Source organism: Carlito syrichta, unplaced genomic scaffold, assembly GCF_000164805.1.
Source record: "Carlito syrichta isolate Samal-C Ts95f unplaced genomic scaffold, Tarsius_syrichta-2.0.1 Scaffold308652, whole genome shotgun sequence".
NCBI classification, from domain to species: domain Eukaryota; kingdom Metazoa; phylum Chordata; class Mammalia; order Primates; family Tarsiidae; genus Carlito; species Carlito syrichta.
This window is the reverse complement of record NW_007252748.1, coordinates 901,064-928,583: the sequence shown is the minus strand read 5'-3', so window position 1 is coordinate 928,583 and position 27,520 is coordinate 901,064. Positions and strand designations below refer to the sequence as shown.

The following is a 27,520-nucleotide window of genomic DNA, read 5'->3' as shown; positions in this document are numbered from 1 at the left end:
CCCTGGACAAATAAAAGTTACTTAATTTCTCTGTGCCTTAGTTTGTTGCTTCATCTTTAAAATGAGGATGTTTCCTTTTGCCCGCCTTAAAGTTACTTGGGGATGAAATGGTATTTGCAATGGTGTTTTAGAAATACTGTTAGCTTCACTAGCATATCCATTGAGTACTTTGAGACTTAGTTACCTTCTGATTAGTTTTTTCCCACCCTCACCATTTTATGTATGTATTTTCTTCTATTTTGATTATAAATTTAATGTATATTCACTGTAGAAAGTCTGGAAAATACAGAAAACCGAAGAAAATAGAAATCTAGGCAATGTATCATCATTTTGTGGTCTTTAATTTTAGGGGAAATTTAGTTTTGAGGCTGAACTCTCAGAGGCTAAGGACAGTATCATATTAATTTTTGGATTTTCTATTCTTCATATGCACTAGGCAGAAAATTAATGCTTGTTTAATGAGTAGGAACTTGGTGTAGGTGTATATCTTAAAGTCCAAAACCTGGTGAAATTTTATTGGTCATTTGAAGGGAGAAAACATATATGACTAGAAAAAATAATAATAAACATATTTTAAAATGACATTTTTCTATTGGTTAAAAGAGCAAAGGAAAACATGCTAGGTCAGTCCTAATATTCTTTGGCAAAGGTAAGGAAACCAGTTAAAACTTGGATATAGAGCTCCTGGGCATTACCATATCAAAGTTGGTTGACATTTTTCTAACAAGAACAACATGATAAAATGTAAAGGCTTTTTTGAATGCTTGGAAATTGTACAGACTATGTTTCTCCTCTTTTTATAACAGGATGGTTTAAATTCCTTGGTCCTTGATTTGGATTTTCCTGCTTTGAGAAAAAATAAGAATATAGATAATTTCTTAAATAGATGTAAGTATATTTAAGCTTCTTATTTGATTACATAACTATGCCTTTGATAAGAGATTTAATTAATATTATTAGCCTATAAATATATTAATAAGCTCTTAACTTATTAAACATAAGTCTTTTGTTTACCATTTGACTTTTAAAATATTTTTAAATTTTTATTTGTTTTTTAAAAATTTTAGTTGGGGTTTTACTCTGTCACCTAGGCTGGAGTGCAGTGGCGTGATCAAGGTTCACTGCAGTCTCAAACTCCTGGGTTCAGGCAATCCTTCCACCTCAGCCTCCTGAGTAACTGGGATTGCTGGTGTACCCACCATGCCCAGCTAAGTTTTTTGTAGTGATAAGGTCTTGGTATGTTGTCTAGGTTGGTCTTAAACTCCTGGTCTCAAGCAGTCCTGCCATCTTGGCTTTTGAAAGTGCTGGGATTACAGGTGTGAGCCACTACACCCAGCCATTATTTGTTATTTCTAAAGCAAAACTGTAGAACCAGATTGTAGTATGTAAAGTAGATAAAGTTCAAAATTTTGTAGTATGTTATTAAGACTATATAGCTGTTTTAGGACAAGTTATTTATAGCAGTTCCGGGAGAAGTTGTTTTGTTTCAGCTTTTTTGTTTTTAGTGACAGGATATTGCTCTGTCATCTTGGCTATAGTGTAGTGCCATGATCATAGCTCACTGCAAATTGGGTTCAAGTGATCTTCTTGCCTTAGCCTCCCAAGTAGCTGGGACTACAGGCACATGCCACCTTGCTTGGCTTATTTTTATTTTTATTTTATTTTTATAGAGATGGGATTTTGCTAATTGTTCTGGCTGGTTTCAAGCTTCTGGTCTCCCAGAGCATTGTAGATGTGAGCCACTGTGCCAGCCTAAGAGAAGTTTTAAATTAATATTTACATCTCTAAGACTTAATAAACTTTGTTTTCGTAAATGTGGACATTTCAGTCTAGTTAATGAAACAATATAATAACAATTATTACCATAAATGTAATAACTCTTAATATTTCCCAGTATTTTTTCTTTCTTTATATTGCCCAGTATTGATGTTACGATGAAAAAGTAAATAAATTGTATTCTAAGAATAAGATTGTCAAAATGCCGGGCTCGGTGGCTCAGCCTGTAATCCCGCGCCTTTGGGAGGCTGAGGTGAGTGGATTGCCTGAGCCCGCGGGTTTGAGACCCGCCTGGGCAGCGAGACCTCATCTCTACAATAAACCAAAAAATCAGCCGGGCGTGGTAGTGCATGCCTGTAATTCTGGCTACTTGGAAGGCTGAGGCGGAAGGATCGCCAGAGCCCAGCAGGTCGAGGCTGTGGTGGCCGGGAGTGGCCATTGCACTCCAGTCTGGGCGACAGCGTGAGACTCCAACTCAAAAAAGAAAAGAAAAAAGATTGTCAAAATGATTAATTTATATTTTATATCATCACAGTAAGTAAGCTCTTTAATTTGGAATTGCCAGAGACTGTGGTATTTTCCTAATTAAGCAATTTTGTCTATAGTTACTATATATACAGTATGATTACTACTTTTCAGAGAAGTAGGCTATCAAAATCCATTACTAAGATTAGCCTTGCAAGTATTTCCTTGGCAACTTTGTCATGTGTGAGAGTGCACACCAGGATCGCTTGGGTCATCTCTGTGTCAGCTATCATCTTAACTTGCCAAGCTACAGAGTCAGAAACAGAATATAGCACTAACTGCTAATTTTTGGCAGTCGGTAGTGTTCATTTATATGTGTTATTAAACCATAGAGAGATTTGGTTCTTTAATATGTATCTTAGATTTTTAAACAGCAGCCTTTAAAAACTGACAGATTTTAGCTAAAAACAAAGTCTAGTTTCTTGAAATAAAGTTTTGTTTACAAATTTTAGTGATTATTTAAAAATATTGCCTATAAATTTGGTGATTGATGTTAAAATATAGTAATATTTTTATCATAGATGAGAAAATTGTGAAAAAAATTAGAGGTCTGCAGATGAAGGCAGAAGACTATGATGTTGTGAAAGTTATTGGAAGAGGTGCTTTTGGTGAAGTTCAGTTGGTAAGTATTTGTTTTGTTTTTATTACTTTTTTTGGTGATGTTATGGTTTTTTTGAAATGTTATCAGTAGCAGCTGAGCAGATCTAATTTCTCTGCCCAGGCATGCCAGAAGTTAGCTTTATGATCTTGTTCAGTGTCCTCACCTATAAAAGGAGGTGATTATTAGGTAAACACCCGGTCTCTTCCAGCTCTGAAACACTGTGATTTAGAGTATAAGGCCAACTTGGCCTCACATGTGATCTGCCTAGTAGTTAATGTTTCACCAGAACTACTGTGTTTTTATTTAGAATTTCATATTAGTAACAATCTGCTTAATGAACTGAGATTTATTTAGATATATGAGAAACCCAACAAATAAGTTTTAATAACTGAAAGTAATCTGAAATTTATCTTTGCAGGCCAAAGTAGTACTAGCTTAAAATATTATAAATTAACAATAAATATTACCTAAATATTATTAAATGAGAAGCTATAATATTATTTTCGTCATCTGAGTATACGATACTCCTCTATTTTTGTCCTTATAGTTAAATGAGCGTCAAATTCTTTTTTTCACAATATAGTACTACTCCTCCTGATGGAGCACTGAGAAAAGCAGTGATCACTGGAAGCTAGTATGGGTTTTTCTAAGAACAAGTTATGACAGACAGACCTTTTTCTTTTCTTCTCTTCATTGCTTCTTTCTTTGGTAGGTTTATTGGACTTGTAGATTATGATAGTACGATAGGTGTGATATATGTCCATAAGATATTTGAAGAAATCTGACATACTTGAGGATTATACAGAGAAATAGCAACTGAATAATTGTATGGGTAGGCAGCTTTATAACTAATTTACCAGCTGTATTCTAAGGAAGCTACTGAAAGCATGGATGATACATTGGACAGGGATCTGCAAGGACAGGTTTCAGGGTCCCTCCTATCCCACTGAACATTTTATTAATGACTTATATGGGAGCAATGGTGGCATGCTTAATAATTCTGCAAATGTGTTAAACCTGAAGTATAATGAGGATGATTTTAGATAGTGAGCCAAAATCCAAAAATCATCTACAGGAAAGATCATTGGCCAGATAGAAGTGAAATTAAATGAGAATATATGTACTTGGATATGAAAAGCACAAAGAATAGATTGCTTAACAGTAATGTATGAATTAAAGAACAGTTTTCCTTGAATGAGACTGCCCAAAATAGTATTTAATATAGTTTCTCAGGTGATAGAGATTAATTTTTTCCTATTTTGACATGATAGGACCATGTTGGAATATTTTATTCATTCTAGATGCCCTACTGCCCTGTTTTATTCTTGTCTTTTCCTTTTGGAAACTTTTTTAAAAGAGCAGTTTTAGGTTCATAGCAAAATTGAGAGGAAAGTATAGAGATGTCCCATATATCCCTTATACATGCATAGACATTTCCATTATTGGCATCTGCCATCACAGTGGTACATTTGTTACAATTGATGAACCTACATCGATACATCATAATTGCCCATTTCATAGTTTACATTAGAGTTCTTGGTACTGTGCATTCTATAGGTTTGGACAAATATGCAATGATATTCATCATTATACTATCATACATAGTGTTTTTATTGCCTTAAAAATCCTCTGTGATGTGCCCTATTTATCACCCAACCCCTAGTTTCTGGCAATCACTGCTTTTTTTACTGTCTCCATACTTTTGTCTTTTCTAGAATGTCATGTAGTTAGAATCATTCAATATATAGCCTTTTCAAATTGGCTTCTTTCAATTAGTAATATCTATTTAAGATTTCTCCATGTCCTTTCATAATTTTGTAGCTTATTACTTTTTAGCACTGAACAATATTCCATTGTCTGTATGTACTACAGGTTTATTCATTCATCTACTGAAGGACATCTTGATTGCTTCCAGATTTTTAATTCCAAGTAATTATGTGAATAAAGTGTTATAAACATCCTTATGTAGATTTTTGTACAATCATAAGTTTTCAGTTCATTTAGTTAAATACTCAAGGAGGTGTTTGCTGAATTGTAGGCTGGATCGTAGGCTAAGAGTGTCTTTAGTTTTGTAAGAAATTTTTAAACTGTCTTCTAAAGTGGCTGTACCATTTTATATTCTTACTAACAATGGATGAGTGTTCTTCTTGCCATCCTCACCAGAACTGATGTTGTCAGTATTCTAGATTTTGGTTATTCAAATAGGTATTTCCTTGTTATTTTAATCAGTATTTTTCTGACAATATATGATGTGGAACATCTTTTCATGTGCTCATTTGCATCTGTATATCTTCTTTGATGAAGTGTCTATTCAGGTCTTATGCTCATTTTTTGATTTTTTTTTTTTATTTGTTGAGTTTTGTGAGTTCTCTGCATTACAAATTCTTTGGATAATAGTCTTTTATCAGTTATGTTTTAAGCCAATATTTTCTCCCAGTATTGGTTTTTCTTTGCATTCTCTTGACATTGCCTTTTGTAGGATAGAACTTTTTAATAGTGTTCAGGTTATCATTTATTTCTTTCTTGGATCATGCCTTTGAAGGTGTATCTTAAAAGTTATTGCAAATCAAAGTCATTCAGGTGTTCTTCTCTACTTTCTCTAGAGGAAGAAAAAGGTCTGGATTCATTTTTTTGCATATGGATATCCAGTTGTTACACCACCATTCACTTACTCCATTGTATTGCCTCTGCTTCTTTGGCAAAGATCAGTTGGCTATATTTATGTGGGCCTATTTCTAGGCTCTCTATTCTTTCTCTTATCTATTTGTCATTTCTTTTGCCAATATTATGCTGTCTTGATTACCATAACTTTCTAAGTCTAGATGTTGGATAGTGTCTGTCCTCTCGTTCTGTTCTTCAATATTGTGTTGGCTATTCTGGGTCTTTTGCCTCTCCATGTAAACTGTAGAATCAATTTGTTAATATCCACAAAATAACTTCATGGGATATTTATTGTGATTTCATTGAAAATGTAGATCAACTTCGTAAGAACTGACATCTTGACAATATTGAGTTTTTCTAAGAACATGGACTATCTCTCCATTTATTTAGTTCTTTGATTTCTTTTATCAGAGTTTAGTAGTTTTCTTTAAATAGAGCTTGTACATATTTTGTTAGATTTATACCTGAATATTTCACTTCTTAGGTGAGTGATAATTGTGTTTTTCATTTCATATTCTACTTACTAATTGTTCATATATAGGAAAGCAGTTAACTATCATATATTAACCTTGTTTTCTGCAACTTGCTATGATCACTTATTAATTCCAGGAAGTTTTTGTAAATTCTTTTGCGTTTTCTGTATAGACAATCATGTCATCTGTAAACACACCTTTTTTTATTCCTTTCCAACCTGTATACTTTTCATGTCCTTTTCCTGTCTTATTGCATTACTTTGAACTTCCAGTTTGATATTGCAAAGGAGTGGTGAGAGGAGATGCCCTTGCTTTATTGCTGATCTTAATGGAAAAGCTTCCAGTTTCTCACCATTAAGTATGAAGCAAGCAGTAGATATTTTGTAGCTATTTGAGCTGAGAAGTCCTTCTCTATTCCTCATGTACTGAGAGTTGTTTTAATCATGAATGGGTGTTGGATTTGTCAAATGCTTTTTCTGCATCTGTTTGTATGATTATGTGATTTCTATTTTTTAGCTTGTTGGTATGATGGATTATAATAGTTGATTTTCAAATGCTGAACCAGTCTGGCACACCTGGAATAAATTTTGCTTGGTTGATTTGACTTGCTAATATTTTGTTGAGGATATTTGCATTTATGTTCATGAGAGATATTGGTCTGTAGTTTTCTTTCCTTCCTTCCTTCCTTCCTTCCCTTTGCCTGGTTTTAATATTAAGGTAATGCAGGTCTTATTTCTGTTTTTCATTTAATTTTAATTTTATTGTTTTGAGTTAGGATCTTATTCTTTCTCCCGAGTTAGAGTGCAGGAGCCATCACTTACCACAGCCTCCTCTTCCTGGGCTCAGATGATACTTCTGCCTCAGCCTCCCAAGTAGCTTGGATTATAGGCATGCACCACCATACTCAGCTATTAAAAAAAATTTTTTTTTTTGGTAGAGACAAGGCCTTGCTATGTTGCGTATGTTGCTGGTCTCAAACTCCTAGGCTCAAGCAATCCTCCTGCCTTGTCTTTCCAAAGCACTGGGATTATAGACATGAGCCACCACACCTGGCATGATTTATTTATTATTTGGAAGAATTTACCATTTAACCTATGTAGATGTCATGCTTTCTGCTTTCTTATTTGGAAGGTTAATAATTACTAATTCAATTTACTTAATAGATACAAGCCTATTTCTTCTTGTGTGAGTTTTGGCATATTATGTTTTTGAAGGAATTGGTTCATTTATCAAATTTATGGACATAGAGTTGTTCATAGTATTCCTTTTTTATTCTCTTAATATCCATGGGATCTGTAGTGATTTTCCTGCCATTTATTTCCTCCCTCCCCTCCTTCCTTCCCTTTCTCTCTCTTTTTCCCTTTCTCTCTTTCTTTTTTTTCCTTTTTTTTTTGAGTTGGAGTCTCACTCTGTCACTTAAGCTGGAGTGCAGTGGTACGCTCATGGCTATCGCAGCCTCGACCTGTTGGCCTCAGGTGATCTTTCTGCCTCAACCTTTCAAGTAGTTCGAACTACGACACATGCCACCATGCCCGGCTAATTTTTTTTTTAATTTATTGTTAAGACGAGGTCTCACCAACTTGGCCAAGCTGGTCTCAAACCCCTGGGTTCAGGCAATCCTCTTGCCTCCGCCTCCTAAAGTGCTGAGATTACAAGTGTGAGCCACCATGCCTGGCTTCATTTCTGGTAATAGTAATTTGTGTCCTCTCTTTTTCTTAGCTAACCTGGCTACAGGCTTATCAATTTTATTTTCAAAGAACCAGCTTTTGGTTTCATTGATTTTTCTCTATGGATTTCCTATTTTCTATTTTATTGATTTCTGTTCTGATTTTTATAATTTCTTTTCCTTTGTTACTTTGGATTTAATTTGCTCTTCTATTTCTAGTTTCCTAAGGAAGACACTCAGATTATTGATTTTAGATCTTTCTTGTTTTTCAACATATGCATTCAGTTATAAATTTCCCTCCTATCATTGTCTTTGCCCCCTCCCACAAATTTCGATAAGCTATGTTTTTATTTTCATTTATTTCAAAATATATTTTAACTTATTTTGCAATTTCTTCTTTGACCCATATGTTATTTAAAAGTATGTTGTTTAATCTCCATGTATTTTGGGATTTTCCAGTTATTTTTCTGTTATTAATTTTTAGTTTAATTCCGTGGTGTTCTGAGAGCAGACATTGTATGATTTCTATTTTTTGAGGTTTGTTAAGGTATGTTTTTATGATGTATCTTGTAATGTTTCATGTGAGTTTGAGAAGAATGTGTATTCTGCTGTTGTTGGATGACGTAGTTTATAGATGTCGGATATATCCAGTTGATTGATGGTATTCTTGAGTTCAATTATATGCTTATTGATTTTATGCTGCTGTATCTGTCCGTTTGTGGTGGAGCAATGTTACAGTCTCCAATCGTGATAGTAAATTTATCTGTTTCAGTTTTTGCCCATGCAATTTGGTAGGCACATAAATATTGAGGATTGTTATGTTTCCTTGAAGAATTGATCATTTTATCAGTATATGGTACCCTTCATTATCCCTGATAATTTTCCTTGCTTGAAGTCCTTTCTGTCTGAAATTAATATAGCTACACCTGTCTTCTTTTGATTAGTGTTAGCATGATATGTTTTTCTTTATTCATCTATTTTTAATGTGTCATATTTAAAGTGGGTTTCTTGTAGACAGCATGTACTTGAGTCTTTTTTTTTTAAAATTGGTCCATTTAGACCTTTAATGTTCAAAGTGATTGCTGATACAGTTGAATTAATATTACCGTATTTGTTATTGCTTTCTATTTGTTGCTCTTGTACTTTGATCCTATTTGTGTCTTCTCTTTTTCTGCCACGTGTGTGTGTGTGTGTATGTGTGTGTGTGTGTGTGTGTGTGTGAGATTTGTTTTTAGTTGAGGGTCTTACTCTGTCACCCAGATTGGGGTGCAGTGTCTTGATCACAACAATCGTGGCTCGCAGCAACCTCAACCTCTTGGGCTCAGGTGATTCTTCCACTTCAGTGTTCTGAGTAACTGGGACTACAGGCATCCTTTACCATGCCCGGCTATTTATTTTTATTTTTACTTTTTGTAGTGATGAGGTTTCACTATGTTACCCAGGCTGATCTTGAATTCCTGATCTTGAACTCCTGAATTGAACTCCTGATCTTGAACTCCTGCCTTGACTTCCCAAAGTGCTGAGATGACAGGTGTGAGCCACTGCTCCTGGCTCCTATTATTGAGCATTTTGTATGGTTTCATTTTTTTTTTTCTTAGCATATTGATTATACTTTTTTGTTAATTTTTTTTTTAGAGTTTGCCCTAGAGTTTAAAATATGCATTTACATTTCTCAAAAAATCAACATATAATCCAACAATCCCACTACTAGTATATATCCAAAGGAAATGAAATAAGTATGTAATAGAGTTATCTGTATTTCTGTGTTCATTGCAGCGTTATCCACAATAGCCAAGATATGACATCAATCTAAGTGTCTATCAGTGGATGAATAGATAAAGAAAATTTGGTGTATATGCACAAGGGAATATTCCTCAGTTTTACAACAAGAAGGAAATACTGTCATTTAGGATCAACATAGATGATCATGGAGGACGTTATGTTAAGTGCAATTAAGCAGGCACAGAAAGAAGAATACCACATGATCTTGCTTGTGTGTGGAAATCTAGAAAAGTTGAACTTAGGGAATAGAGTGGTGGTTACCAGGTGTTGAGGATATCATAGTCAAGGGATACAAAAATTTCAGTTAGATAGGAGGAAAAAGTTCAAGAATAAGTTTTGAGTTTTCTTACCACAAAATAACTTAAAGTTATGTGAGGTAATACTTATATGTTAGTTAACTTGATTTAGCCATTCCACAATGTATACATATTTCACAACAGTATATCTGGAACAACATGATACATATATATACAGTTTCAGTTATCAATTAAAAAATATTTTTTAAACAGGGAGCTTCAATGCCAATGAGATAATTTAGTTTATAAATGATACCATATGATTCCAACTATATGACATTCTGGAAAAGACAAAACTTTGGAGATAGTACAAAGATTACAAGTTGCCAGAAGGTTGAGGAGGGATAAATGGGTGGTTGCCAGAAGGTTGAGGAGGGATAAATGGGTGGAGCACAGGGGATTTTAGGGCAGTGAGTCTATTGTGTATGATTCTGTAATGGTGAATGTATAATATTATGTTTTTGCAAAAGCCATAGATCCGTACAACACAAAGATTAAACCCTAATGTAAACTGTGGACTTTAGTTAATAATAATGTATTGATATTGCTTCATCATTTGTAACAAATATACTACACCAAAGCAAGACAAATAGAGGAAACTGAAGAGGAGAAAGGGATGAGGAATATACAGGAACTTTCTGTACTTTAATTTTTCTGTAAACCTAAAACTGCTCTAAAAACATAAAATCTGTTAATAAAAACAAAAAATAAAATATACTTACAATTTATCCAAGTCTTCTTTCAAGTGATATTAACACTTCATAGGGAGTATAAGTATATCCTAATAACAAAATAATCCTAATTCCTCCCTCTTGTCACTTGTATCATTGCTGTTAATCATCTTACACACTTGTAAGCACACAAATAAACATGCATTTTCAAACATATTTTTATTATTTTAAAAAGGCTGTTATCTATTAAATCAATTAAGAACAAAAAAATAAAAGTTTTTGTTTTACCTTCACTTTTTTTTTTTGAGTTGGAGTCTCACTCTGTCGCTCAGACTGGAGTGCAGTGGCCGCTTCTGGCCACTGCAGCCTCGACTTGCTGGGCTCTGGTGATCCTTCTGCCTCAGCCTTCCAAGTAGCCGGAATTGCAGGCGTGCGCTACCATGCCCGGCTGATTTTTTGATTTATTGTAGAGATGAGGTCTTGCTGCCCAGGCGGGTCTCGAACCCGCGGGCTCAGGCAGTCCACTCACCTCAACCACCCAAAGGCGCGGGATTACAGGCTGAGCCACTGAGCCCGGCTTACCTTCACTTTTTAAAAAATTTCTATTTCCTCAGGAAATGTCATTGGGATTTAGATAGGGTTTGCATTAAATTTGTACATTGTTTTAGGTAGTAATATCATCTTAACAATATGTCTTCCAATCTATGAACATGGGATAGATTTCCATTTATTTATGGCTCCTCTAATTTATTTTAGCACTGTTGTATGGTTTTTATTATTTGCCTTTTACCTTTTTGTTAAATCCTGAATATTTTATTTTTGTTTTATTTTGCTCTTATAAATGTAATTGTTTTTGTAATTTTCATTTCAGATTGTTCATTTTTAGTGTGTTGAAATATGACTGATTTTGGGGTGTTAGCTTTATATTCTGCTATTTTGCTTATTTATTACTTCTAACAGCTTTTTTAAAAAGTGGAATCTTTAGAGTTTTGTGCATATAAAACCATATTATCTGTAGACAGAGATCATTTTGTTTATTCTTACTACCTAATTCCTCTGGCTAGAACTTCGAGTACTATGCTAAATAGAAGTGGTACAAGCAGACATCCTTAGACATCTTTCCTTTGTTCCTGATCTTAGAGAAAAATCTTTCAGACTTTCACTATGGAATGTGATGTTTGCTGTGAGTGAGTATTTCATGTGTCATTTATTATGTTGAGGTAGTTTTCTTCTATGCTTGTTGTGTTAATTTTTTTTTAATCATGAAAGGGTGTTGAATTTTGTTAAATGCGTTTTCTGTCTCAAGATTATTGTGCATTGTTTGTCTTCATTGTGTTTATGTGGTATAAAACATTGATTGATTTTCATGTGTTAAACCATGCTTTCATTCCTGAATAAATCCCACTTGGTCATAGTGTATAAACCTTTTAATATTACTACTGAGTTCAGTTTGCTAGTAATATGTTGAGAATCTTTGTGTCAATTTTCAGAAGAGATATTGGTCTGTAGTTTTCTTTTCTTGTAAAATAACTCATCCTTATCTGAGATTTTGCTTTTTCGCAGTTTCAGTTGCCCACAGTCAACTGAGGTCTGAAAATATTATACACAATAAGATATTTTGAAAGGCGGAAGAGAGAGACCATATTTGCATAACATTTTTCCTTTTTTTTTAAGTTGGAGTCTCACTCCGTCGCCCAGACTGGAATGCAGTGGTACGCTCACAGCCACTCCAGTATCGACATGCTGGGCTCTGGCAGTCCTTCCGCCTCAGCCTTTCAAGTGAGCAGAACTACAGGCACCTGCTACCACTCCTGGCTCATTTTTAAAAATTTATTGTAGCGACAAAGTCTTGCCAAGTTTCCCAGGCTGGTCTTGAACCCTCGGACTCAGGCAATTTACTCGCCTCAGTCTTCCAAAGTGCTGGGATTACAGGCCGAGCCACTGAGCCCAGCCTGTATAACTTTTATTAAAACATTGTTATTTCTTATTACTAGTTATTGTTCTTATCTCTTACTGTGCCTAATTTATAAATTGAAGTTTATCATAGGTATATATGAGAAAAAATATACATAGAGTTCAGTACTATCCATGGTTTTAGGTTTCCACTGAAGATCTTGGAACATATCTCCCATGAATAAGGGGGAACGTTGTAATGTTTTTATCTGTCTTTGGTATCAGGATCATGCTAACCTCATAGAATGAGTTAGAAAGTGCTCCCTCTTCTTCAGTTTTTATTTTTTAATTTTTGAGACAGGTTCTCACTCTGTTGCCCTTACTGGATTTTATGGTGTAATCGTAACTCACTACAACCTTGAACTTTGGACTCAAACTATTTGCCTTAGCCTCCCAAATGGGTAGGATTATAGGCATGTGCCACCACACTCAGCTAATTCTTTAAATTTTTTTTTTTTTTTTTTTAGAGAAAAGGTCTCACTGTGTTGCCCAGTTGTTTTCAAACTTCTGACCTAAACTGATCCTCCTGTGTTTGCCTCCCAAAACCCTGGAATTATGGATATGAGCCACCATGCCCAGTTCATCCTTTTCAATTTTTGGTAAAGTTTGAGAAGGATTGGTGTTAGTTCTTATTTAAATATTTGGTAGAATTCATTAGTTGAAGCCATTATGTCCAGGGCTTTTTTTGGTCAGCAATATTTTGATTACTGGCTCAATCTCCTTACTAGTTATGGGTCTCTTAATATTTTCTGTGATTTTGTCTTAATAGGTTTTGTGTTTCTAGGATCTTGTCTGTTTCGTCTAGGTTATTCAGTTTGTTGACATAAATTGGTCATAGTATTCTTTTAATCCTTTTTATTTCTGTAGATTCAGTAGTAATGTTCCCATTTTCATTTCTTACTTGAGTGTTCTCTATTTTTTTCCTAGTCTATCTAGCTAGAGGTTTGTAACTTTTGTTGATCATTTCAATGAACCAACTTTTGGATGCATTGATTTTTCTCTATTGCTTTTCTGTTCTCTATTTTATCTGCTCTAATCTTTTATTATTTCCTTGCTTCTGATAGCTTTGAGTTTAGTTTTTTTCCCCTAGTTTTTGAATTTGTAAAGTTTAGTTGTTAATTTCAGATGTTTGTTTTTTAATGTACGCATTTGTAGCTACAAATTTTCCCCATGCACCACCTTTGCTGTATCTCTTAAGTTTTATGTTGTGTTTTTGTTTTCATTTACCTCGAAGTATTTTTGAATTTTCCTTCTTATTTCATCTATGATATAACACACCTATGTTAAAGTGTGTTTAGTTTCCACAGTTTTGTGGATTTTCCAGTTTTACTTTTGTTGATTTCTAACTTCATTCTATTATGGTTAGAAAATATACTTTGTATATTTACCTTTTTAAATATGTTGAGACTTAATTTGTGGACTAACATATGATCTATCATGGGAAGTGTTTCATGCATGTTTGCAAATATTGCTGTTATATGTTATTATTGTATATATGCTGTTATATGTTATTATTGTATTCTGTATATATCCCTAATAACAAATATGCTGTTATATGTTATTATTGTATTCTGTATATATCCCTAAGATCTAACTGCTTTATTGTATTAAGTCCTCTATTTCTAGTCTCCAGTTATTTTATTTTATTTTTTTTTTGAGTTGGAGTCTCACTCTGTTGCCCAGACTGGAGTGCAGTGGCCGCTTCTGGCCACGGCAAGCCTCGACCTGCTGGGTTCCGGCGATCCTTTTGCCTCAGCCTTCCAAGTAGCTGGAACTACAGGCGTGCGCTACCACACCTGGCTAATTTTTTGATTTTTATTGTAGAGATGCAGTCTCGCCAAGTTGCCCAGGTCGGTCTCGAACCTGCGGGCTCAGGCAATCCACTCACTTTGGCCTCCCAAAGCGCGGGATTACAGGCTGAGCCCCCAAGCCCGGCCTCCAGTTATTATTAGTAGAACTGTCTATTTCTTCCTTCAGTTCTATCAGGTTTTTTTCATGTATTTTGATGGTCTGTCATTAAGTGTATAAATGCTTGAAATTACTCTGTCTTCTTGCTGCATTGAACCTTTTATTAATATGTAGTCTTTTTTGTCTTTATTGGTTGATTTATTGAGCTAAGCCTTTATTAATCAATAAAATTTATTTTGTCTGATATTAGTATAGCCACCTCTACTCTCTTTTAGTTACCACTTGTATGAACTATCTCTTCCTATCCCTGCACTATCAGTAAGTTTGTGTCTTTGAATCTAAAGTATCTTACAGACAGCACATAGATGGGTCATATTTTGTAAACCATTTTGCTAATCTCTGTTTTTGATTGGAGAGTTTAATCTGTTTACATTGAAAGTAATTACTGAGATGAGGGATTTATTCCTGTCATTTTGCTATTTGTTTTCTATATATCTTAAAGCTTCTTTGCCCTTTATTTCCTGCATTACTGTCTTCTTTTGGATTTAGTTGATTTTTTTTTTTGTAGTGATAAGTTTAAATTCCTTTCTCAGTTCGTTTTGTATATATTCTGACTAAATTCTTTGTGGTTACTATGGGGATCACATTTAACATCCTAAAGTTATAACATCCTAATGTCTAATTCATACCAGCATAATTTCAATAATATACATTAACTGTGCTCCTTTAACAGCTCTCATCACCCTTTCTAGTTGTTGCTGTCACAAAATTACCTCTTTGTTTATTGTGTGCCCCCAAACACAAACTAATGACTTTTAAATGCATCAATCTTTTAAATTATATAGAACAAAAGAGGTTTATGAACTAAAGTTTTAATAATACTAGCTTTTAGACTAATAATTTAAAAAATACTCTTAAATCATGTAGAAAGCAAAATGTACAATTATAAACTGTTGTTACAATAATGTTAGCCTTTATAATTACCCATATATTTATCTTTATTGAGATTTTAAAAATTTCTTTATATGACTTCAGGTTATTGTTTAGACAGTATACTTTAATTTCATCCTGTAGGACTTCATTGACCATTTCTTGCAGGTCATGTCTAGTGGTAACAAGCTCCTTTAACTTTCATTTATCTGGCAATATCTTAATTTTCTCCTCAGTTTAAAAAAGTTTATTTTAGATTCAAGGGGTACATCTGTAGGTTTGTTATATGGGTGTATTGTGTGATGGTGAGGTTTGACATTCCTCAGTTTTGAAGGATAGTTTTGCTGTGCACTTGTGTGTATGTCTATGTGTGTATGTCTGTGTCTGGATTCATAGTTGATCTCTTTGTTCTCTTAACCCTCTACCTCCTGGCCTCTAAAGTATCTGATGAGAAATCTACTTATAATCTTATTTAAGATTCATTGTATGTGACAAGTTGCCTCTCTCTTGCTGCTTTCAAGATTCTCTCTTTGCCTTTGGTTTTCAGAAGTTTGATTATAATATTTCTCATTGTAGATTTCTATGTTCATCTTACTTGGAATTTTGTTTATCTTCATGGATATTATATTCCATGTCTCCATCAAATTTGGGGGGTTTTTGGCATTCAAGTATTTTCTCTGTTCCTTTCTCTCTTCCTTCTCCGTCTGCCATTCCCACAGTGCATACTTTGCTCCATTTGGGGATGCTGTTACTTTTTTCTGATCTTTTTCTTTTTGTTCTTCAGACATTACCCTGTGATCATGTTTGCTGCTTCTTCTGCCTGCTCAAAATCTGCCTTTGAATCCTTCTAGTGAGTTTTAAAATTACAGTTACACTTTCAGCTCCAGAATAGTTTGTTTATTTATTTATTTTTTTCGGTTTTCTGTCTCCTTGCTGGCATTTCCATTTTGGTTATACATCATTTTCTTGACTTTTCCCACATCTTCCTTTAGCTCTTCAAGGATTCTTCAGATAGTTACTTTAAAGTCTTCACTGAATATATCTGCCGTCAAGTCTTTTCAAGGACAGCTTTTACTTTTTTTCTCCTTTTAATAAGACATGCTTTCCTGTTTCTTAGTATGCCTGGTGATTTTTGTGTTAAAAACTGGACATTTTAATCTAATAAATGTGACTTCTTTAAACCTAATAATGTGGTGGATCTGTGAAAACTGTACATTTGAATTTAATAATGAGATAACTCTGGAATTCAGCACCCTTTCGAGAATTTGCTGTTATTGTTATTGTTTTTGTTTTTTTAAATTGTTGTAGCCTGTCTCTGCCAAGTATCAGCCTGAGGTGTAAACTTAAGGTCTTCTCAGGTCTTTTCTAATCCTTCCCTTTCCTTTGGTATGTGAAATCACTTCCTGATTTTCTTCTTATATACAGTTGCTTTTGAATATCCTAGTCATTAATGTCTGCCTCTCAGAAGGGAAACAAGTAAAAAATGAATGGGTCTTGAAATGGATGCCAACCCTTTAACTCCCCTTCAGCTAGAGGATAGAAGTTTGCTACTGTGGGGGAAGGTCTAACAACAATAGCCACCCATCTCTCTGTGTGCATCTGTGTGATCATCAGCAGCAATCAGTGATCAGAGCACAGATCTCTGATGTTTAGGACAATATTCTTTTTGACCACCCTGGCTCTCCCATGCAGTGTACAGCTGCCTCAGGAACATGTACACAAGCTGCCTGCCAAGGTGCTAGGGGTGGGGATGGGTAGCTGCTACTGTGCATGGAACTGAAATAGATCAAAACTAACCACCATTTACTGATATATCCTGAAACTCAGAGATCTTTTTCTCAGCCATATCTTGTCTGCTAATAAGCCTTAAGGCACTATTTATTTCTGTTATAGTGTTTTTGATCTCTAGAATTTCTTTTTAAGTTGTTCCTTAGGATTTATGTCTCTCTGCTTACAATGCCATCTGTTCTTGCATACTATTATCCATTATTGTATTATTATATTCATTATTACATTATTATATTTGTCATTATATTCATCATCGTCATATTATTATGTATTTTCCACTAGTATATTCATCATAGTTTTCCAAAGTTCCCAGGCTGATAATTCTAGCATTTCTGCCATATTTGCTTCTGCTGTTTGCTCTCTCTTCAAATTGTATTTTTTGCCTTTTGGTATGCCTTGTAATTTTTCCTTGATAGCTGGATATGATATCGTAGGTAAAAGAAACATCTACAAACAGGCCTTTAGTAATGTGGAAAGTTATGAAGGGAGGTAACATATTCTGTAGTCCTGCGATTAGGTTTTGGTGATAGGTCTGGACTGTAAACTTCAAAAGTGTCTCTGTTTTTTACTCCCTGTCATTTCCCCCACCCCCCAAGAGGACAGGATAGCTAGAGTGGGCTGGAATTGTATATTCCTTTTCCCCAAGTTCCATTATGTTCTGGTTAAGTAGTTTTTCCTGAGTACAGACCTTGTTAAGAAGAGATTGCTCTGGCATATTTCAGAATGGTTCTTTTTTCCCTAACCCTGCTGGAAGCATAAGGGGATTTTTCTTTGATACTTACTGTGAGCATCTAGTCAAGCTCCTGGTTATACAACTCGTAAAAGTGGAGGGATGGAGCTCCCCTTTGGGGGCCTCCATCGAGTTTTTAATTTTCAGACTTGACCACACTAAGCGTCTAGTAATTTATCAATTAAAGTTCAGGTTTTCCTACTCAGGCAGTGGTTCCTGTGGCAGTTTCTACTTGTGAGTCTCTGATCTCATAAGCCATCACTCCCTCTATTTGCTCGTCTCTCTCCAATCTGGGAGGCAATGGTTGCCCTGTGTTCTCATCTTTCTTTTGTATCCAAGAAGAACTGTTGATTTTTCACTCTACTCAGCTCTTTGTTGATAGGATGGAGTGACGACTTCCAAACTCCTGATATATGGAACCCGTGAAACCTTTTGCCCTTTTTTGAGAGGCATATTGATAGAATGTACTCAAGGGTTGACGTGCTCAGGGTACTTGAAGCGATACCATCTGAGGTTGAAAGAATTGAGAGGTTCATTTGAAGTAGATTTGAAGAAAGTGATAAAGTTTTGTTATTGTTTGGCTTTATTTGTTGTTGTTCATTTTTTGGTTTTCAGAGAAAATGATGAGGCTTCAGCTTTTAGAATTTTGATACTCTAGTGAGGAGAGTGAGAAACTAGATTGCATAATAGTTGAATCATGAAAGATTTGGTAAGACAGTAAAAATATAATGTAGTTGAATCCTAGCTCTGCCATTTTCTAACTCAAAGATCATGGTGACTACAGGCATGAATCTTGAGTTCCAACCTGTACAAGAGGGATCATAATACCTATCTTACAGGAGTTATTATAGTGAATTGAGTACATTAATAAAATAAATAAGCCTGGTTATAGTGCCCCCTAAGTGTTAATTGTTATGATCATTGCCTATTTTGTATATAGATTCATGCTGCATGTATTTTTTTTTTTTTTTTGAGTTGGAGTCTCACTCTGTCACCCAGGCTGGAGTGCGGTGGCATGCTCACAGCCACTCCATTGTCGACCTGCTGGGCTCTGGTGATCCTTCTGCCTCAGTCTTCCAAGTAGCCAGAATTAAGGTGCATACTACCACGCCTGGCTCATTTTTTATTTATTGTAGAGACGAGGTCTCATCAAGTTGCTCAGGCTGATCTCAAACCTGCGGGTTCAGGCAATTCACTCGCCTCAATCTCCCAGTGTGCTGGGATTACAGGATTGAGCCACCAAGCCTGGTTCATGCTGCATGTATTTTAAACAGATATATTGTTTCTGCATACTTATGATTAACTATAGTTATGGAAGGGATACTAGAGTTTGGAGTTGAATTTTGGAAGGAATATGACAGACCTTGACTTGTCATTGTTTTTTAACTTTTTTTTATTTTTTGAGTTGGAGTCTCTGTCGCCCAGGCTGGAGTGCAATGGCACACTCACAGCCGTTGCAGCCTTGACCTGCTGGACTCAGGTGATCCTTCCTCTTCAGCCTTCCAAGTAGCTGGAACCACAGGTGTGTGCCACCACACCTGGCTAATTTTTTGATTTATTGTAGAGATGAGGTCTTGCCATTTTGTCCAGGCTGGTCTTGAACTCGTGGTCTCAGGCGATCCTCTCACCTCTGCCTTCCAAAGTGTTGGGATACAGGAGTGAACCACCACCCTCAGCTGACTTGTCATGTTTTAATGGCAGGGAATTCATAGTCTGTGTTAAGTTAGTTTGCTCATTATAATTCAGTATGTTAAAGGAAGGAAAAGGAAACAAAGGAAAATGTATAAATACAGAATGCTATTTTTGTTGTTAATTTTTCAACTCAAAATTTGTTTTGGCCTCAAAATATGCAGAGGCAAAGTATTGTAGTTTTTAAAAATGCAAAATATTTTAACATTCCATTAATCTGATGACCCTGACCCAAGAGCTTGTAGCATGTTTGTTCTGGCTGTAGTTCTTGGTTCTGTTACTCCATGCAGACACTCTTTAAAAGAAGGTTAAGACTGCAAAGGAAAAGTTCATGTCCTTCTTTAATAGCCTTTTGAAGTTGATTTATATGCAAGTAAATAAATGAGTATGGTACATATGGAGAAAATGTTCCACATTTAGCACATCTTTATGATTATGTTTTTCTGATCATTTGAATAAAGTTTTATAATTGTTGATACAAGCTTGCTCTTCCACGTGAAACACGTTTTCTGTTCGAATTAAAAGTAATGACCACAGAGAGTCTACCAACCAGTTTCTACAGATAAAAATTCTTATTTAAAAAGTAACTTTGGTATGTCACAGCAGGTATACTTTAGTACAGTTATGCATCATAATGGCGTTTTTTTAATGATGGACCACATACATGATGGTGATCCCCCAAGACTATAATGGAGCTGAAAAATTCCTGTCCCCTAGTGACATCATAGCTGTCTTAAGGTACAATACATTACTCACAGAAATCTGTGATGAAAAAAGAAACAAACCAAACCACTAGGGACATACTTCTTAAAAGAGTGGCACCTCCTCAAGAAGTACCTCAGACATGTCCATTAGAAGGTATTCCAGAAGAAGACATTGTAATCATAGGAGATGACAGCTCCATGTGTGCTATTGTCCTGAAAAGCTTCCAGTAGGACCAGATGTGGAGGTGGAAGACGGTGATATTTATGATCCTGACCCTGTGTAAACCTAGGCTAACATGTGTGCTTGTGTTTTATTTTTAACAAAAAAAAGTTTAAAAAGTAAAAAAAAAAAAAAAAAAAAAAAAATAGGGAAAAAACCTTTTACGATAAGGATATAAAGAAAGAAAATATTTTGGGGCCTGGCATGGTGACTTAAGCCTGTAATTCCAGAACTTTGGGAGGCCAAGGTGAAGGAATTGCCTAAGCCCATGGGTTTGAGACCAGCATGGGCAACTTGGCGAGACCTCATCTCTACGATAAATCAAAAAATTAGCATGTGTGGTAGCACACGCTTGTAGTTCCAGCTACTTGGAAGACTGAGGCAGAAGAGTCGTCAGAGCCCAGCAGGTTGATGCTGGGGTGGCCATGAGCGTGCCACTGTACTCCAGACTGGGCAACAGAATGAGACTCCAATTCAAAAGAAAATATTTTTGTACAGCTACACAGTGTGTTCCTGTTTTAAGCTAAGTGTTATCACAAAAGAGTCAAAAAGTTTTAAAAATGAAGTTTATAAAGTAAAAATGTGTGTGTGTGTATTTTGGGATGAACTTTTCAATGATAATCATCTTTTTGACCATGATACACATGCTTACTTCTTTGTTTATATTTATTAACTTATCTTGGCCATATCCTCTTTTCTTTGAAAAAGAAGGTTGTAAACTCTAGCCTTGAAAAAACACTGTCTTAAACTAAATATTTTGTTTTCATCTCTATGAATACATATGCATTGTTTTTCAAATATACAACGCTTAATTGATTAGCAAATGTTTATTGAATGTCAGGTACCATAAACACTGGGGACACATCTTGTGGGTGAACTACTCAAGCGAAGTACCTGTATTCATAGAGCTTTTATTTTGAACTGGCAACTATTATAGTTTCCAAAAAGAAATTGTGGTTTCAATTCTAAAAATAGTTATAAATTAACTTCTAAACATAATGCATATTTAAGTTAAGGATTACTTACATGTGATTCTTTGGGGGAGATATGTAAAAACAAATTTTAATGGTTATCAGGAAACATCTTTTGTGTTTTTATTTTTTGAAGTTATATCATACTTTTGAATTTGGGACCCTTATCTTTAGTTGGTTTGTGATATTGTCTACTTTACTTGTTATTCCCAAGGAAAATGTTAAGTGATATTAAATATTTTCCTCTTGACTATTTCATCTAAAACTATAGAATTTAAGACTGGGTGTGGTGACTGATGCCTGTGATCCCAGCACTTTGGGAGACCAAGGTGGGAGCATCTCTTGAGCCCAAGAGTTCAAGAGAACTCAGCCCAGGCAACATAGCAAGACCTTATTTCTACAAAAAGTAAAATAATTAGCTGGACATGGTTGTGCATGCCTGTAGCCTAGCTACTTGAGAGGTTAAGGTAGAAGGATTGCCTGAGTCAAGGAGTTTGAGGCTACATTGAGCCATGATCATGCCACTGTATTCTAGCCTGGGTGCAGAGTTAGACCTTGACTCAAAAACAACCAAGCAACAAACAAAAACAAAATAAAATTCCCCCACCCAAAAAACTACAGAATTTAATATATAAATGCATTCTCATTCTCAAAAGTCTAAATTGCTTAGAATCAGGTAGTGTAACATGTGAATATCTCCATTTATCATGTTTCTGTCTACCTATTCCCATTTTCAGACTTAGAGGTACCCAGTCTATTTGTGTCCTTTTACTGCTTCGATGTTCAGAAACATTTCATGACTGTTGCAAAATTATCTTTAGGGAGTATTTATATTTTCTGCTAATTACTTTTATTCTAGGAAGGTTAAAAAGCTTTCCCTATTGAGTTATGAAAATGGGGACAATGCCAGTTATTCTCCCTTGAAATTAAAAGTTTTATGTATATGATGAATATGTTCATAGTAGAATAATGATAAAATAAACCAGTGTTATACACTGTTAATTCACTTGGTAGTCTCACAACTGAGAGGTAATCTACTCTTATTAATTTGATGTGTGGCTTTCCAGCTTTTCAATTTTTAAAGTTATGAGTAATATGAGAGGGGAACCTCATAAAATCTGGAATTATCTTTTGGAGGGTGGGCCCCTTGTTCCTCCGGATCAAATGGTCAATCATAATTTTTATCTGGAAGTTTTGAGAACATTGTGTCATGATTTGTGGAAGAAACATCCAGAGTTATGACATACAGCTGACTGGTTCTCCCACCATGACAGTGCACCTTCCCATACTGCACTGAGTGTTCAGTTTTTGACCAAAAACGGCATGACCCTCGTACTCCACCCTCCCTATTCACCCAATCTTGCCCTGAGTGACTTCTTTGTTTGTTTCCCTGGTTGAAAAAAGTCTTCAAAGGGAAACTTTTTGCCGATGTGGAAGAGGAGAAACAAAAACAGCAAAAGCACTAAAAGGCACCAAAATTGATGAGTTCAAAAACTGTTTTGAGCAATGGAAAAAGCACCTTGGTAGGTGTATTGCATCAAATGGAGAGTACTCTGAAGGTGATTGAAGTTTAAACATATAAGAATAAATACACAATTTTTGTTTTTTGGTTTTTTTTGAGTTGGAGTCTCACTCTGTGGCCCAGACTGGAGTGCAGTGGCTGCTCCCGGCCACCGCAGTCTCGACCTGCTGGGCTCCGGCGATCCTTCCACCTCAACCTTCCAGGTAGCCGGAATTACAGGCACGCGCTACCACGCCCGGCTGATTTTTTGATTTATCGTAGAGATGAGGTCTTGCTGCCCAGGCGGGTCTCGAACCCGCGGGCTCAGGCAATCCACTCACCTCAGCCTCCCAAAGGCGCGGGATTACAGGCTGAGCCACCAAGCCCAGCTAATACACAATTTTTAAATTAAAAATCTCTGGGGTTTTTTGGGACTCCCCTTGTGTATGTGTATCTTAAATATAGCCATATTAAGTGATTATATTATATACATGGTTTTGTAATTTGTGGAGTCTTTTTTTAATGCAACAGTAAATAGTAGCACATACTTTTATAGCAGTTATAACATTCCAGATAGATTTCTAAGTAATTTGTGTAGAGTTACCAGTCTTCACAAAAGTTTTTCTGGGTGGGTATTATAACTATTATGCTCATTGTATAGATGAGGAAATTCAGCTCAGGTAGAGAGAATAAATTATCTTTCCAAGTTCATGTAGCTGCTAAGTGGTTGCAGTGACGTTTGAATTTAGGCAAAGAATATCAGAGTGTATTTTCTTTGTGTTATATATGGTCATAACATCTTTTTGTGTCAATAAATATAGACCTCATCTGTAATTTTATTGACTTCATAGTATTTCATTCTCATCTTACTCAAATTCTTACCTCTATTCATATCTCCTCATTTCTTGAAACCACTTTTTCTTACTTAACAGGGTTTTTCTTCTTAGTTTTCTTCGTGCTTCATTTCCACCTGACTTCTAAATATTGTAGTTTTTAGTGACCGTACTCTTGTTTCTCTTATTTGCATTCTCTCAAGGTGAGCTCCTGCACTCCTGTGACTTTAAATACAATTTATATGATGACTCAAATTTATAGCTATTACTCAGAGCTTTCTACTTCGCTCTCCAACTCATATCCACAATGGCTTATTTTGATTCCTCCATGAAGATTTGACATAGGCACCTAAGGTGTGTGGGCTTAGAATGCTTCCCTCTCTAATTTCACCCTTCCTTTACAAATCTGTTCCTTTTCTTACCTGTCTGATCTTAGTAATCGGCTCTTGCATCAATAATGTTGTTCAAGTAAAAAAAGCTGGATTCATTATTTTTGTTTTCCTCATTCCTTATTTTTAATTTTTCAGCAAATCTTGGCTGTTTCTGCCTTCGTGATATTTTTCCAGTCTGACCAATTTTTGTCAGTATTCACTGCCATCACTTCCGTCTAAGCCACCCTTTCATTATGCATCATGTATGAACACCTACTTCGTGTTCTTCTGTTTTCCCTGTCTGCTTACAGTGTTTCACCATGATTACTATTGATCTTAGGTTGTGAAGTGCTGATGGAGACAATGTCAAGACTATGCTTATTAAATCCTCATAAATTCATGCTACCCAAGCTCAGTTGGACCGACATTACTATTTGGCAAAGTATTTCCCCCGTACTTTATATCCTGGTATTCTCATATGCCGCCTACCCTATTCCTGGTTTGGGTATAGTAGAATTAGGTGTAAGGCTTTTCTACCACACATATTTTGTTTTCATCTGTTTTATTTCCCTACCTCCTTATACTGAGTTAGGTAAAGAATGGGAATTTGAGATCTGATCTAAACCAAACTGCTGCCAAGTTGACCCTTCTAAAATATATCAACTGTATTTATCTCTCCTCTGCATTTAATGGATTCTTTGCCAAGTATACTTAGTGAACTATGAAATCTTCATCCTGAGCTTCTAGGCTCTTTTTGAAGATGTCACCAGTTTTTAAAGTTGTTTTATCCTTTGTTTTCCACTGTGCTATTCATTCTAGGCAGGTTACTTCACAGTATACTTTTTGTTTTCTTGTCTCTTTCTTCAATCGTATAGTTTGACTCTGTGTCTCTCAGTGTTCATTTTAAAAGAAAACTCCTGCTTCCTTTTACTCTTCTTTTATCTGAGTGTGATCTCTCCTTTGACTGCAACCTTTAATTATAATTATTTGTTTGCCATATTATGTCTTATGCTGTAGTTTATACATGTATTTCTTTGGGTCCTCCTTTTATTATTATTATTTTGTTTTTATTTTTATTTTTTTGAGTTGGATTCTCACTATGTCACCCAGGTTGGAGAGCAGTAGCATGCTCAAGGCCACCCCAGCATTGACCTGCTGGACTCCAGTGATCCTTCCGCCTCAGCCTTCCAAGTAGCCGGAACTACAGGCGCGCACTACCATGCCTGGCTAATTTTTTTTTTTTTTTTTAGTTGTAGAGATGAAGTCTCACCAAGTTGTCTGGGGTGGTCTCGAACACCTGGTCTCAGGCAATCCACTCGCCTCAGCCTCCCAAAGTGCTGGGATTACAGGCTGAGCCACCATGCCCTATTGGTTCCTCCTTTTATATTGTACACTTTTTGAGAGCAGGAACTGTGTCTTTCAAGTACTTTTGACAATTCCCATTAGAAATTCATAGCTGCTTACCTAAACTAGTTCTCCCATGTCTGGAAGGATTATGTTCTTTGGTCAAGTACACAATTTAGAAGGAATATCTATGGAGCAGTAGGGAGAAAAAGGGAATCCTACTATGTAGGCGTTTGTCAGTTTAACCTGGACATTGGTAACTGATGTGTGTTGAAGTAGAGTATATCTGGAGTTGGATTTTTGTCTTTTTATATCCTCTACAACACAGAACCTTGAATGGAGAAAATTTGCATTGAAGTGAATTGACTGTAAGCCTTCTTGACCTCTGGGCTCTAGTTGCTTTCTGAGTTGTGTCTACTGGCTTGCTTTTAATTTAGTTTTGTTTGTTTGTTTTTTGAGTTGGAGTCTCACTCTATTGCCCAGTCTGGAGTGCAGTGAAACGTTCACAGCCACTGCAGCCTTGACCGGAAGGGCTCAGTTGATCCTTCTGCCTCAGCCTTCTGGAGCCTGCCTAGCTGGAATTACAGGCGTGAGCCACCATGCCTGGCTAATTTTATTTATTTATTTATTTTAGAGATGAGGTCTCACCAAGTTGCCCAGGCTGGTTTTGAACTCCTGGTCTCAGGCAATCCTCTCACCTCGGCCTCCCAAAGTGCTGGGATTACAGACTTGAGCCACCATGCCCAGCCTTACTTTAGTTTTAAACCAAGCCTTAAAGTAGAACCAAGCAGAAGGCAAGGTTATAGGGGACATGATTTTCCAATATCTCTCATTTGAATTCCACTTTTTGATTTTTAAAAAATAAAACAGGCTCCCTGTTTACAAGGTTACTTCTGAGTTGCAAATATTATCTCCCTTTTTCCATGTTTTTATAATTCCTGTGTCCCTATTTGATCTTGGCTGCCACAAACAGAAAGTGTGAGGGCATTTTTTTCTTTCAAGTGGACGCAATAACTGCCCCTGGTCTGTCAAACAGGTGCATTGGATCTTCTTATAAAAATAATTTTTGAAAATAGAAATAAATTTGAAAGTTTCAAATGAAGTGATTTGGTTAGAATGATTTTCAGGCTTTGTCCATAAGTTTTCCAGCAGGTCCATTTTAGGATTTTTCAAGTATGCTACAGCTACACTTAGGTGTGTCTCATCTACTTAAGTTTTTGGGTTTTTTTTAAGCAGTACATATTGCCTATAGAATGTACAACTAAAAATAAGAAAATAAAGGTCGCCCCAAATTTTGTCTGTTGCAATATAACCTTAATTTTTTACCCTTATTTATTTTTCTGGTCTCCCCCCCATATGTATAGTCAATTAAATGGTCTTTTACACTCATCCACTTTTAAAATTAAAAGTGTAGGAGATACTAGTTTTTTTAATACAATAGAAACATTGGAATAGGAACAACATTTTTGTCCTTTAGGTACTCATAGACTAGTGACAGGAGAAACACATGTAATGCTTCATAATAGAATGAACTAAGTTCCATTTGTGATGGAGTTAGCCAACATTTTCATTGAGTATATTCTGTGTGCTAAGTAATTATAGTCACCATCTCATTTTACTTTTGCAACAACTCTGTGAGATTACTGTATAGATGAAGCTACTGAAATTTATAGAGATTAGGCAAATTGGCCACATAGTTCATAAAGGGCTAGGACTTTGCCCAGATTTGTTGACATTTAAATTCATGCCCTTAAACATTACTCTATACAGTGTATAATGAATAGCTGCTGTATCTGACTGTTCATATATCTGTTCATCCATATTGACTAAAGGAGAAGGAGCTGGAGAACAAAGGGAAAGCTACAGAAATGCTGAGGGATATAGTAGAATAACTCAGAAAGAAATGTCCTCAAAGGATGATCAATGGAAACCAGCTTTCCTAAAGTAATAGCACTTTATTGTAGTACTTTGTAACATTACTGCTAATGAACTTAAAGGTATAGTGTGAACATCTGGCACAAATAAGACTATTAGTATTGCCTCTTAATGTTTGCTCTGTAGATCAAGTTATGTCAAAGACTGGAAGCTGGTGGTTCCCAACTGTTGAGCCAATAACTGTTATATCAA

The 27,520-nt window shown here is 35.6% G+C and overlaps 1 protein-coding gene across 1 annotated transcript in view; it reads left to right on the top strand.

The window, feature by feature from the left end:
- The first annotated feature begins 805 nt into the window (after positions 1 to 805).
- The window catches only part of ROCK2 (Rho associated coiled-coil containing protein kinase 2), a 109,825-nt gene continuing 83,110 nt past the window's right edge, over positions 806 to 27,520 (top strand). Inside the window, exons 1-2 of the mRNA XM_008065544.2 lie at positions 806 to 888; positions 2,823 to 2,923. Of these exons, the coding sequence (XP_008063735.2) occupies positions 2,858 to 2,923 (66 nt within the window). The 5' untranslated portion in view covers positions 806 to 888; positions 2,823 to 2,857. The remainder of the gene's footprint in view (positions 889 to 2,822; positions 2,924 to 27,520) is intronic.